The 15,135-nt window shown below is 45.3% G+C and overlaps 1 protein-coding gene across 1 annotated transcript in view; it reads right to left on the bottom strand.

Annotated features, from left to right (window-relative positions):
* The window catches only part of TRIM24 (tripartite motif containing 24), a 1,142,914-nt gene that overhangs the window by 686,268 nt on the left and 441,511 nt on the right, over window positions 1-15,135 (bottom strand). The window contains exon 8 of the mRNA XM_078672569.1: window positions 5,972-6,086. Within this exon, the coding sequence (XP_078528695.1) occupies window positions 5,972-6,086 (115 nt within the window). The remainder of the gene's footprint in view (window positions 1-5,971; window positions 6,087-15,135) is intronic.

Below are 15,135 nucleotides of genomic sequence, written 5' to 3'. Positions count from 1 at the left end.
GCATAAGATCACCTTATTTGCGGATGACGTCCTCCTCTCTATTGAGGACCCGGCCCGTTCCCTCCCACACGTCCAGCAAGTTTTGCTACGTTTCGAGGGCGTGGCCGGCTTCAAAGTTAATTATGATAAGTCCTTTATCCTTAATCTTACGCTTTCCAAAGCGGAGGAGGACCTACGGCCCCTCATGCCCTTGGCATGGGCCTCTCGATCTATCCTCTACCTTGGGGTCCGGCTGACTCCCTCGATTGGGCAGCTGTACGCCGCTAACTTTCCCCCGCTGCTGGCACAGACTCGTGAGGAGCTGGAGCGCTAGAAGCCGAAGTACATCTCGTGGCTGGGTAGAATCCATGCCCTTAAAATGGTTCTTCTCCCCAAGTTTTTATACCTTTTCCAGGCCCTCCCTATACCGCTTGAGGCTGACTTCTTCCGTCATCTTAAAACCCAGATGCTGCGGTTTGTCTGGCAGGGAGGAAGGGCACGCTTCTCTTTTGCCACTCTTCGCCGACTGCGGAAGGAGGGAGGAGTGGGCCTCCCCGACATGCACTTATATTATAAAGCTGCGCAGTTGCGGGTATTGGTGGAGTGGTCCCAACAACTCTCGGAGAAGCACTGGCTGCACATGGACAGATGTGTGGCGGGTAGATCGATTTGGGATCCCAAACACGACAGACCCAGGAATGCTTACATTAGTACACCCACTAGCACTACTTTAAAGGTTTGGGACACGGTGACTAGTGATGACCGCTGGACTACGTTCCCCTCTCCCTTCACTCAGATACACTTTCTTCCGGCCTTCCCACCGGCGCTGCATGAAGGACCCTTTGATGTCTGGCGGGAAGGTGGCTGTCGCGCTCTTACACATCTATTCCATGGCCAAGCTACTCTCACCTTTGACAATTGTATGAGAGACTTTGAAGTACCGCGCTCCGAGCGCTTCCACCATGTCAAATTGCTCCACTGGGCTATGTCCCCTGCAGTCAATGCCACTGCCACGAGACCCCCCTCCGTATTTGAGGCCTTCCTTTTGCGCACCTCTTCTATGAAAGGAGTCATCTCCTTCCTCTACAACCTCCTGCTCACTTCCGCGGTGGCGCCTCGGCCCCGTTACATGAGCACTTGGGAGGACCTCCTGGGTAGAGATATCTCGGATGCTGAGTGGTCGAGTTTATGGCGGGACATTACTGCGCATAATCATTCTGTGGAGATCCGGGAGGCCCATCTTAAGACTCTCATGGATTGGTATCTGCATCCCGTCCGCCTGCATCGCATCTTCCCAGCTACCTCTGACAGGTGCTGGATGGGCTGCGGCCTTCTCGGGGATTTCGGCCACATTTGGTGGGACTGCCCGATCATCCGCCCATACTGGGAAGACATCCTGTCCCATATCAAGGAAATTCGAGGTTATCCAGTCGCTGACTCCATGGCCCATGTCCTACTGGGTCTTCGAGACCCTGCGCTCGAACACCAGACCCGAGCGGACAAACGGATTCTATGGTTGTGTATCGGTGCTGCTAAACTCATCTTGGCAGCAGCATGGAAGAAATTAGAGGCCCCGGCGATCTCCCTGTGGCATGCGAGGTTATGGAAACTGCTGAGCATGGAACGGGTGGCGGACATCTTCCTGGGTAACTTTAAAAATGTTATGTTTCGCTGGGGACCCTTGGTGCGCTTCCTCTCCAGGGGACACCCGTCCGCTGTCTGTCCGGCCACGTTTCGAGCCCTCCACCTATTTCAAGTCTGATTGTTGTTTTTGGTTTGCCTGATGAGATGAACGCTGTCACCACCACTGGGGGGTGGGGGGGGTTTGTTCCTTGTTCTCTGTTATCATGCGTCACATCTCGTAGCATCGGCAGCGGACGTACGCCTTACGCCATAAGCTACGATAATTGCTATGGACTGCCTTCCTATATGACTGTCCTGCACTGCCATGCCCTTTGCTTTACGCCTCTCTCTTCGGACATTGCCGGGACTGCCTGGAGACCTCCAGTTCTGGCATTTTGATCTGCATGATGTGCGCTCTGTTGCCAGTAATGCCCTGCGTCCAACCACTATGATTGCCTCCTGTGTGAGGGGATGTGCGGGATTGTCGCTGATTGATCTTTTTCTTCCTTCCTTCTCTCTCTCTTTCTGTTTCTTCCTTCTTAAAACAAAAAATAAGTTTTACAAAAAATATTCTCTCTCTCCATATCAGATCACAGTCTCCTTGCAGTCTCTATGTCCTTGAGGGTAAACTCCCCTGCCTCTTCCAGGTGGTACTTTCCGACTGCGCTTATGCGGGACATGGAATCCTGCACTAAACTACGGGAAACTATCACTGAATTCTTTGACATTAACAAGTCGGAAGATACGTCGGACTTTATCACCTGGAACGCTTTTAAGGCGGTCTTTCGGGAGAAATGCATTTCCCTTAATTCCACATTAATTTTGCAACGCACTAAAGAAACAGTTGGAGACAGAATTCACCTCCACCGAACAAGCTCATAAACTGAACCCCTAGGCAAACCCTCCGCAACCTGACAGCGCTTAGGGGTGAACTCCGAGCCATATACAACAACAGGGCGGAATTCACACTACTGAAACGACGCCACTTATCCTATTCCCAGGGTAATAAGATTGGCAAGCACCTTGCTAGACAGCTCAAGGATAAACGAGAAAGGTACTACATAGGCGGTATTCGGGGATCACATGGGGAACTCACCCATAGTGACGAGGAAAAAGCGGAGATCTTCGGTTCCTTTTACAACACCCTCTACACTGAGGACCACTTAGAGCCCGACGCTCAACGGGATTACCTCTGCACCCTTCAACTTCCACAGGTCTCCCCAGAATGGAATGAGCTACTTTCCGCCCCAACACCTCCGAGGACGTTGCCTCTGCTATTAAGGCTCTTAAGCTTCATAAAGCCCCAGGTCCGGATGGATATATCGCCCTGTTTTATAACAACCCACATCACCCCGAATCTTACATAGCTCTTTAATAAGATGGTGGAGGAAGGTTCCCTATCGAATGCAGTGATCACTGTTATACCCAAACCGGGGAACGACCCCCAGGCTTGTACTTCTTACAGGCCTATCACTCTGCTCAATCTTGATGCGAGACTATACTCCTCCATTCTAGCTAAACGGCTGAACGATCTCATGCCCGATCTCATACATCCAGATCAATCGGGAGGCCAAACACACGATAACACCTGCCGAATTGTACACTTAATTGAGAAGGCCAACAGACGTCAGATCCCCGTGGTCTTAGGGTGGACGCAGAAAAAGCTTTCAACAGGGTGGACTGGACGTTCCTCTTTCACACCCTCACGGCCTTCGGCTTTGCACCCAAATTCCTCACTATGATTTGGGCTAATTATTTTCAATCCCACTCTAAGGTGATGGTCAATGGAGCGCAGTCATCCTCCTTCTTCTTCTTCCACTCCAGAGGTACCAGACAGGGGTGCCCCCTCTCTCTCTTACTTTTTGCCCTTAGTATCAAGCCCTTAGCAGGAGCAATTAGAGCAAACCCTGCAATCCAGGGGATATCCTTTACGGGGGAGCAACACAAAATCTCCCTTTTCGCTGATGACGTCCTGTTATAACTCGCAGACCCAGCCACGTCCCTCCTACCCCTACAGTCGGAGCTAGTTCGGCTTGAGGCAGTAGCGGGCTTTAAAATAAATCTAGACAAGTCATACATTCTCAACCTCACTCTCCCTCCAGAGGAACTCCGCAGGCTCCAACCTCTCACGCTCCTCCAATGGAGCACTTCCTCTATACAATAATTGGGTGTCCAAATCACACCAAGAGTGGAAGGACTCTATGCTACTAACTTCCACCCCAGTCGCACGCGTATTCATGTAGAGCTCAATAAATGGAAGCCCCTCTTCCTGACCTGGTTGGGTCGAATCCACGCCATAAAGATGACACTGCTTCCCAAGCTCCTCTATTTATTTCAAGCTCTGCCCATAGAACTGGAGAGGGACTTCTTTTGCCACGTTAAAGACATGATTCTGAACTTCATCTGGCAGTGGAGGCAGGCTCGCTTCTCTTTTTCGATACTTCGTCGCTCCAGAGCGGAGGGTGTGGTCGCACTCCCGGATGCCACTTATATTATAAAGCCGGCTAATTACGCATTCTGATCGAATAGTCGAAGCGTGAGGCTGATAAAAACTGGTTACATATGGATCGTAGTGTGACTGGACGGACTATATGGGACCTGATCTGGCGCCCTAAACAGGACAGACCCAAGAACACCTAGATCAGCACTCCTACACGAACAACCCTTAAGGTCTGGGACTCAGTGGCAGGTGACGAGAGATGGACATCTTTCCCCTCCCCTTTCACACCGCTGCATTTTAATCTTGCATTCCCCCCAGGGTTACAGGCAGGTCCATTTGATGCTTGGAGGGAGGGAGGATGCTTAGCCCCAACACACCTTTTCCATAACTTTGACCCCCTTACTTTTGACAACTGCAAAACGGACTATGGCCTAGAGAACACAGAAAGATATCACTATAATCAATTGCTGCACTGGGCTCTTACACCACAAGTCCGAGAGGCGGCTACTCGTCCCCTCACAAAATTTGAAGCTTTTCTCACTAAGGCTACCTCTATGAAAGGCGCGATTTCCTTTATATACGAGTTTCTCCTTACCACTACGCTCTCCCAGCGACCGCGCTACATGTCCATGTGGGAGGGAATTCTACAGCGAGACATCTCAGACGATGGATGGTCCCATTTAGGGTCTGACATCACGAAGTTCAACCACATAGACCTTAGGGAAGCACACCTTAAGATCATGATGGCATGGTACCTCCACCCCTCCAAGCTTCAACAGATCTTTCCCAACTTGTCTGATAGATGCTGGAGGGGTTGCGGACTATTGGGGGACTTCCAGCATATCTGGTGGGACGGCCCACATATACGGCCTTTCTGGGAAGAAATACTTGCACACATTAAAGACATGATGGGATACCCTGTCCCAACTACTATGGCAGGGGTACTTCTGGGACCTTGTGACCCTTCCTTAGAACACCAGACCCGGGCTGATAAAACTATCATGTGGCTCTGTATAGGGGCGGCGAAGATCACATTGGCAGCCGCCTGGAAAATAAGAGAAGCTCCGACAATCTCCCTTTGGCACTCTAGGTTATAGAAACTGATTAGTCTAGAACTAATGTCGGACATCTTCAGAGATCATTTAAAAAACTTCTAATTTAAATGGGGCCCACTGGTCACCTTCCTTTCCCGTAGTCTACCATCAGCTGTTTGTCCTTCCTCTATTAGACACTACACCTCTTTCAGATATGAAATGCAACCTATCAATACAAATTGAAGAACACGGTTGTGTCTATGTGCTGCCACCATGTTAGGGAAGGGGGAGGTTGATGGGTGAGGGTTGGTTGGTTACTTTAAGTTCATTGCTCCACAGTTGGGAGCGGTCCCACTACGAACTGTAGTACTATTTGTATAACGCCTTCTGTCCAGAAGGAATCCAGAGCGAGCCATCACGACGAACGATGGGACATTTTTTACTCGGTTTGTTGCATTGTGCAGGAAGCAGGGAGTTGCCCTAAGCCCAGCAACGCTAGAAACTGTACCCCTTATTGATGCAATATATTAAGATTAGGTCGAGGACAATCTTTGGTGATGTGTAACTCTTCACAGTTTCAATAAAAAATATGTGTGAAAAAAAAAAAAGGTGAAACAGTTTTAAAAGAGTTTAAACAGAGCAGTTTCTCTTGCAAGTAATGTACATTTATTTACACTGCAGAAGAATAACTTTAACTCACTGGGTGAAAGCTTTAAAAATGTAATGTTTGCAAGCATTACATTCTTCTTTATTGACTCAAAAAGCACTGCTGAGTAAATTGCAGTGAAGCAGAGTATTTATTGTTTGCTCGCTCTACTGTGGAACACTACATATGAAACAAAGTAAGCAATAAGGTTAGTACTGGACTACTAATGCAAACAAGGTAGTAGCCTACCTAGATGAAAGATATGCTGTGCCCATGAGCTGGCGTCACACTGAAACTGAACTGAGCTTGTGATAGGCGTGGCATCACACCGTGCACGAAGAAGATGTCTCAGTCGATAGGTAATCTGCAGAAGAAAGTAAACACATACATAATCTAAGCAGCAGGAATGCTGAAATGAAAAGATTCATTAACACACCTGTGTCACGAAATCTGAAATTTGCCAGTCATCATGCCAATGCTAAATAACACTAAACCTGCCATTTATGTGTTAGGCTTGTAACTTTACACTGACACAGAATATCCTTACAAAGAATACCACACAAATAAACAACCTCTTTTTCGGCTTTCTCTCATGCAATTGTATGGGGGAAAGGTATCCCACACTAAAAGATGTTGATGACTATAGTATCATGAGCTGTTTTATGAATACTTTTCAGTTTTCCAACTCATGCCCAAAAAAAACAAGTTTAAACATCACAAAATAACCACCTTTACTAAAATCTTTTCAATTGCACATGTCAAACAATACTGCATTCAAACCATCATGGTGATGGTGGTAAGAAAGTAATAGGAGGACCCACTTCTCTGTAGTGATGACCTGCCACTCAGGAGGAAACATCACATTCTGCCTTGAACAGGGTGGCTGTATGCCGGAAAGGACACTAAAACAGGTAGGTGTGTGTAGGTGCATGCAGAGGTGTGTGTGCATAGGTATAGGGGTACATAAGTGCGTGCAGAGGTATGTACGCATAGGTGCGAGTAGAGCTGTGTGTGTGTAGAGGTGGGTGTGTGTATGTATGTGCAGAGGGGGTGGGGGTGTGTGTGTGTATAGAGGTGAGTGTGTGTGTAGAGGCGTGGGTGTGTAGAGGTGCGGGTGTGTTGGGTTGGCAGTTGCTGGCTGCCCCTTGTGTCCAGGGCATTGTCTATGAGGAACGCAGCCACTAAAGAGCTGAACAGGCTGCTGGGCTAGTGGAGGAAAAACTCAAAACATCAATCCCCATAAATGAGAGGAAAGAGTTGTTGGCGGAATTGTATGGTAGGGGCAGAAAAATCTATGGAACGTGCTGTGATCCTCTCTCTGTAGAACGGTCCGAGGCAGAATCTGCTTTTTCACATAAGTGTGGAGAGCCTTCAAATGGCATGCCCATCAGGAATGTCTAGACATCACTGGAAAAGCCAGCAGACCGCATCTAGGTTAGGTGCCTGAGTCTAATAATAGTGTCCATTGATTGACCCAAATAGTCAGGCGTGTTCAAGCAAAAACATTTTTCAAATTGCATTATACTGTACCCATAATGAATTGCCTGAGTATGAGACCCTCAAAGGTCCTCTAGTACAGCCCGTAAAAAGTGTGCCACTGTGTCACAAAGAGTAGCGCCTAGAAGACAATTGGCCTTCACTAACCTCAGATCAAGTCTAGTAGAAGAGAAAATCCACTTGCCAAATGGCTAACAATCAACCAGAGTGGTAGGGAAGGTGTTGGTATTGACTTTGCTGCACTACCAAACTCAGGCTTTGGACGTTGTATAAGAAAGTCTGGGTTACCCTGGGCAGGACAATAGTGGAGGGCAATCCGCCTATTATTGGGTGAACCTAAAAATAGTACTTCTCAATTGCCCATAACTGTATCCAGGAGTGGCTTCATTAAATGGCAGCAGAGGCTCTCTAGGGACTCAATCTGGCTGAGATACCTTAGTGAATACATTACTTTAACCTCCATTGAGGAGCGCTCTTGGTCGAAGACTTCTGCCACCCTTTGCATAACTACTGTGAGGAAGGCACTTTCTTCCATAGCAGGACCTAGAGTAGATACCAGACCTGTATCCGGGGAGGTATCTGGACCAATGCCATCTTGGAGCTCTTCATACCAGTTTTACTCATAATATTGTGGAATATAATCATTCCCTTCACCATAATTGTTACTGTCAGTGCCAAAAATATTGTGAGAACTTTAAAACTTTGGCCCCTGCCGTGTCGTACGGGCAAAGCGTCAGAATCTGAAGGATTACCTGTTGGCTAAGTGGCATCTGAGCCGGGTGGGGCCTCGCTTGAGGTCGTTGTGGATTCTACTTGGAGTTGGATAACACAATAGCATGTATATCCTCCTCTGTCGGAGTCCTTGGAAAGGGGACCAGCGGAGGGAATGGTGTCAGAACTTAATTGTACACAGGAGCAGGTGCTAAATCTGATGCAGGTTAAAGGGGTATAGACAGTGCCGAGGGTGACCCGCCATAAGAAGTCGGATTGGAGGCACCTGCTGATCCTTGGGGACCAAAGACATGCCAGAGTGAACAGCTAAACTGCCAAAAATATGCAGCAGGGCTCCTCGCAAGGTCCCTACTTTCTGCGATGTTGCAGACAGACCTGAGACCTGTGTTCTCTGGGATTAGAATCAGAATCAGCTCCGATGGAGATTGGCGCAATAACGCTAGGCACTTTGATACCCTCACGCCCTCTCTGGTGTCCAAGAAGGGTTGGAAGGGATGAGATTCCCGCAGCAGGGCTCCTCGCAAGGTCCCTACTTGCTGCGATGTTGCAGACAGACCTGAGACCTGTGTTCTCTGGGATTAGAATCAGAATCAGCTCCGATGGAGATTGGCGCAATAACGCTAGGCACTTTGATACCCTCACGCCCTCTCTGGTGTCCAAGAAGGGTTGGAAGGGATGAGATTCCCGCAGCAGGGCTCCTCGCAAGGTCCCTACTTGCTGCGATGTTGCAGACAGACCCGAGACCTGTGTTCTCTGGGATTAGAATCAGAATCAACTCCAATGGAGATTGGCGCAATAACGCTAGGCACTTTGATACCCTCACGCCCTCTCTGGTGTCCAAGAAGGGTTGGAAGGGAGGAGATTCCCGCTTCAACTTCTGATGCTTTTACTTGGATTTACCAGGAGATTTCAACTGCGAAGAAAATCTGTAGCCGGAATGAGACCGCACTTTCAACTTTCACTGGTCGCAACGTAGAGTTTTTTAGCAACGTTACATTTGGCCTTGCTGTCCCGTGTGGCCTTCAGATTAATCTGGGCACAGTTATCACAGGCTCACTTTTTGAGGGTCTGTCACAGACATCAATTTGTGACAGTCCCTTAATGGTCTGAACCTTTTTGTCATAGGGGGTGATATTTTCTATTGCATGCTGGTACAATTTTTGACAAAAAGATAGGTCTTGAAGACCAAGGAGGAGCTGAAAGGTCCATGTCAAAAGGTACGGAAAGCGTGAACTGAAGTCTGCTTCTATGAAGTTCCACTCTTCATTTCTGGAGCAGAATGAGGTCAGCACGGAGCCACACAATGCCCCTGCTTCATAGGTGACAATTAGGCCAATTAATTTTTATGGAAAGCAGGAATTCTTTAGTCAATTGTGGACAGCTGTAGTCGTTCCCATCTGGGGAGTTGGGAGGGTCGATTACAACTTTGATGAGGATTCCCTTGCAAGACAACTAGGTTTACAGGTGCTTTTCCTTCTCTTCCAGGAGATCCTCAACAATAGTCATAAGCACTGACTAGAATAGCAAGCCAATCACACAACAAGGGGACATGAAATAAAAACAGCTCCAACAATCACACAAAAGGGTTCCTCAAAGAAGCCTTCCTACTTGTCCCTCTAGACACAGTAGTGTCTAGAAAAGGTATCTCCAGAATAATATCCCAATCCGTTATGGTGTTGAGGAACCTCCTCCACAGCATGCTTCTGCAATAGAAAGCTTACTTCCTTTTGCAGTTTGTCTTTCTTTTCTGAAAAAGGAAAATGTTGTCGTCTTGGAAGTCTTTTGTAGTCACAAGATGGGTGACTCCTCCCTTGGATGATAGTGCGCATGGGCATCGGCTCCATCCTTAGATTGTTTTTCGCCATGATGGGAAATGATTGAGTTAGTAGAAATGAAGAAGGGATGTTCCATGTCTATATCTAATTAAGATGAAACTGGAACAGATACAGGTCCCGGGGAGGCGGGAGGGCGTGAACAACTCTGCAGCTCTACATGCCAAGAACAGATGCATACTGGTAAGTAGCATTTTCCGTTCAATGCATATGACCTGCAGGTAGCACACTGCATCGATTGTGCAGCACTATCTCCCCTAGCGGTGGTCACCTGTATCTGTTGCAGTAGTTTGAAAGAGAGTTTTTAGGACAGCTCGGCCTACTGCAGCTTGCTGCTTGGCTTGCACATCAACACAGTAGTGTTTAGATAAGGTGTGTGTTGTAGACCATGTTGCTGCCTTGCAGATGTCTTCTAGGGGAATGTTACTTAAGAAAGCCTTGGAGGCTCCTAGTTTGCAGTGCAGTGCGTTCTAGGAGGAACTGTTAATGTACATTTTGCTTTTTGATAGCATATTTGTATACATTTTACAATCCACCTTGCCATTCCAGCTTTAGAGATGGGGTTGCCCTTATGTGGTGGAGAGAAAGCTACAAACAGTTGCTTTGTTTTGCGAAAGGATTTGGTCCTATCTATATAATAGAGAAGAGCTATTTTAATGTCTAGGGTGTGTAGAGCTCTTTCTGCTACAGAGTCTGGGTTTTGGAAAAACACTGGTAACTCTACAGATTGGTTTAAATGAAACGGAGTAATGACTTTTGGAAGGAATTTAGGATTTGTTCTGAGAACCACTTTATTACGGTGTAATTGTAAAAATGGTTTTTGTATAGTGAAAGCTTGAATCTCACTAACTCTCCTAAGAGAGGTAATAGCTACTAGAAAAAGCTGTTTTCCATGTGAGGAATTGCAGTTCACAGTTGTGTACAGGTTGAAAAGTTGGTCCCAGGAGCCTTGTAAGAACAATGTTTAGGTTCCACGCTGGAGAGGGTGGTAACCTGGGAGGAATGATTCTTTTTAATCCTTCCATAAATGCTTCAATAGCAGGCACTCTAAATAAAGTCAAGTCAAGTCAAATGATCTTCATTCGGATAAAAGTATCCATAAAAGCACAATTCATCACCACCAATAAGAAATACAATACAAATTTTAAAACATATAGTATTATTATTATTATTATTATTATATGTAAGTTTATAGAGCGCACAGCTACCCGGAGTTTTCCCGGCGCTACGAACAGGTTGAGGGCAGAGCACCGGCAGGATTAGACTAGAAAAAAAAAAAAAAGGGGAGGTCTATTGGTATAAATATACATATCATCCAATGCAAATACAACGTTACAATATTAAAATCTCTAAAAATGTTGGATGGGCCTGTAAAAACTAGCAGCATTAATAGCATAGTGCAAAATGGTATTTTAGAACAATTGTGCAAATCCGTGATATATTACAAATAAGGTGCAATAATATGCAATAAGTCAGGCATTACTAGGCATCAGGATACAAATGTAATTGAACTAGGCGCCCTTTTTTTTATCCTACCAATACTAGCATCATCATCAAAGTATTGGTTATAGATGATGTTAATGGCCATCATAAAGCAGGGATAAAAAGGGCGTTTCACTAGGTGATGTTATAAGACTCGTGGTGCATTAAAATTCGTTCATGGAAGCATGCGAGCGTAACGCAGCTTGTAAAAACGTGCTTACACAGAGAATCAAATCGTCACTTCCTAGTTTTAAGATTTCAAAGTAAGCTAGTTCAAAATCCACAATAGCCCATGCCTTAAAATAGAGAGTTAAATACTGTTTTGTATATCTTACATAGTATTTGCAAAAGAGTAGAAAATGTAACAGTGACTGTTTACTACCAGTGCCGCAGGGGCAGTTCAACTGCTCAAGGTTGCTGTTAAATCCTATGGGAAAGCAGAGTGAATATTTTATGATGCCGTCTCTAAGGCGGTAAAGTAGACTCCTTTTCCATCTCCCAATGTTTTTCCTAAGATATTGCTGTGGCATGTGATGTTGAGTATTTGTTACATCCAGTAGAGGCATATATCTAATAATCGATGATTTATGATGCTCAATGTTCTGTCTTTCTTTGTGGTACAGATCATACAACGCCCCCCTAACTGATTTCATACTTATGTCTTCCGCTGTTAGAGGGCGTAAAAAAATGTGCTCCAACTTTACACTAGCTAGGCTGTCTTTTACTGCTGCAAGCCAGGGTATACTACCACCCTTGTCACACTTAAGGCAGTCTATAATTATTTCTCTTGTTAAAAATCGCAGCGGGATTCTGCCATATTTTTCACCAAAATAAGGTTGGGCAAGACCTGATAAAATCCTTCACATAATATAAATTCAATTCCTCATGACATATGTAAGTTGGAGATTAAACTTGAGCCCCGAGAATTTTTCTACAAAATCTGTTCTCTTCTTTTTGGATTCCACTACAATTCACATACCCACAAACTTCAGCACCATAAGTGGCTGTTGGTACACATTGTGATTTATATATCTGAATCAACGGTATCACTACCTCAGCTTGTTTTGGTTGCCGAAGGCTAATGATCGAATTAACTGCTTTGGAGAGTTTGCATCTGCTGTGGGCCACATGGGCTTGCCAAGAGCCAGATTCCGAAAAAACTAGGCCCAAGTAAGGAAAAGTGCTTGTGCATATTAAAGATTCACTGCCCGATGTTATAGACTTAATGCAGTGTTTTTTCGGCCCCCAAGTCATTATATAGGATTTTAAAAAATTTGGGCGGAGGTCCAGATCGGCCATAAAAGATACGAATCCCGTAACTAAAGTGCGCAGTGTATTGGGAGTGCGGCTCATAAGGACCGCATCATCTGCGTATAGAAGTACAGGAAATAATTTACTGTTAATTTTGGGTACGTCACTGGTTAGTTTGGGCAGGGAGTTGTGTGATTCATTTATGTAGAGGATGAAAAGTAGAAGGGCCAGAACACAACCTTGTCTGACCCCTCTGCCAATAGCAATGTCCCCACAAACCTCTCCATCATTACATATCCTCACCCGTGCCTTCAAATCCTTGTGCAAATACCCCAAAAACCAAGGCGTCATCCAACCCATAATTTAAAAGAATCTCACAAACAAAATCAAAAGCTGAGGTTAAATCAATAAATCCTAAATAAAGTGGAACTTTTTGAGCGATCGTGTATTTACCCAAAATAAGATTCAAATTCAGACACTGTTCCACGGTTCCAACGTTGCTTCTAAAGCCCAGTTGACAACAGTTTAAAATTTGGTTGTCTTCAGCCCAATTCCTAATCTTATTAAAGACAACCCTGCCCAAGATCTTCAAAGTGCTGTCCATCAGAGAAATTGGGTGGTAACAGCTGGGGTTGGATCTGTCACCCTTTTTAAAGATGGACACAATGATGCTGGTAGACCAGGTGCTCGGAATGGCTGTGTTAGTCAAGTTATTAAAAACATTGCATAAGAGGGGAGCCCAAAAGTCCGGTTCATGTTTTATAAGATCAATTGATAACCCATCCGGACCTGAAGCTTTGTCCCCTAAACTTTGGTGCATGGCATCCTCGACATCAGATACAGTTATAACGGCTGTAGGACTGGGAAGCGGGTATGGTAGCTAGAGGCCTTTGTAGGACTTGTATAGATACTAGCAAAATGCTCCTCCCATAGTTCCCTAGGTATATTACAACTTATGGGAGTGATATTAGAATCCATGGACCTCATACCTTTAACTTCATTCCAAAATTCAGTTACATCCTTAAGTAAAGCAGCACTAGCAAGATTTTCCCAGCATTCTTTCAATATTTCTTCTGAGCGTAATTTAGTTGCTTTCTTATAGCAGGCTCTTAGTGATCTGACTAGGGTTATATCCCTGGGTGTAGCCGCTAATGCTTCACGCAGGTCTCTATTGGCCCGCGAGCATGTGCCATCGAACCATCTAGGATTCTTGCTTAAGTTGATAGCAGGTTTGGAGATGATATGTTTAATACCAGCACACAAGCCACTAAAGGCCGCAACAATCTCACCACCCGAAGTGCTGCTTGATAAACACGTATCAACCAATAGAGGATGCAATTTTATCATACGTTCAAAGAGGGCTTTATTATCTATGCCCTTCCAGATTACTCTGAGTTTGTCAGTGGATGCCACCAAATGTTTAGCCCCTATTTCCCTTTGAATGGAAAATTTAGAGGAAAGTCTAATAGTTGTTAAAATTGGATTATGATCGCCTTGACTAGTACATAAACCCTCAGCCTTAACTAAAAAGTTTACCGATGCGGATGATATAAAAACAATCTATAGCAGATGAACATCCACGTCCTCTGTAAGTAGCCAGTGGACCTTTATTTGAATCAACGCCAGCCTTTTCCATTGTGTTAATTAAATTACGGGAGGATAAATGATTACAAAGTTCCTCCCCTCTTTTGCATGGGTTGAACCTAGCCGGTTCAACCTAGACGGTGGTGGTAGTATTGTAAATGCCACTATACAATCGTGCATTAAAATCCCCACCTAGGCAGATACCGTCTAATTTACCATACCTCTGCACGTCTTCTAGTTCATCAATAAATTCAAACAAGTTAGTAAAATTTCTATTTGGTAGTGATGTAAAATCGTTATTATAAGAATTAATTAAACATATCGAAGCCCTCCGTGTATAGATTTCTCCATGTTGAAAGTCCCCCACACGGACGACCTATTTTGGGACTGGGTACGATGCTATTATAACACGCAAATCCTTCAAGAAACAATTCATTTGTGCACCATGTCTCCTGGAACATAAAGATATCGTATTTGCTAACCAAATCCACCCACTCCATAGAATTCAATTTAGATCTCAATCCTGCGATATTCCAACTTAACACATTTAAGTTAGGTTCTGAGCCTCTAGATTCTGTAACAGTTGAACATGCTACTAAGGGTTCCACTAACTCTGGTATAGTAGTTGGTATTTGACTCAATAGTCAGTCCTGGCTCTCCAGGCTGGACAGAGCAGTGAACCGGTTTTGGGTAGAGTGTTTCGGAATAGAAGGGTTACATGAGCCAGGGTGAGGTTGTAGAAAAAACCTAAGTGTAATGAATGTTTAAGAGTTGGGGCGGTATTGTGGTGAATTTGTGCTCGTAGTAGCCATTTCACCAGGGGGGGGGGACGTCTGAAATTCACAACTATACAGCCATCTGGGATTTTTCTTTCTGAGGGCCCCACCCATCCTACTCGACACCATTAAAATTTCATTAACATTCATCATCCCTAAACCCTTATACTTTGTTGACCAATCGAAACTCTTGTTCTTGAGTTGTTCCCAGGATTCTGATTGATCTTCTTTCAGGGGAGGAACACTGGCTAAACTCACA

The sequence above is a fragment of the Lissotriton helveticus genome, chromosome 1_1 (genome assembly GCF_964261635.1).
Source record: "Lissotriton helveticus chromosome 1_1, aLisHel1.1, whole genome shotgun sequence".
Lineage (NCBI taxonomy): Eukaryota > Metazoa > Chordata > Amphibia > Caudata > Salamandridae > Lissotriton > Lissotriton helveticus.
This window is presented reverse-complemented; position numbering and strand designations above follow the sequence as displayed.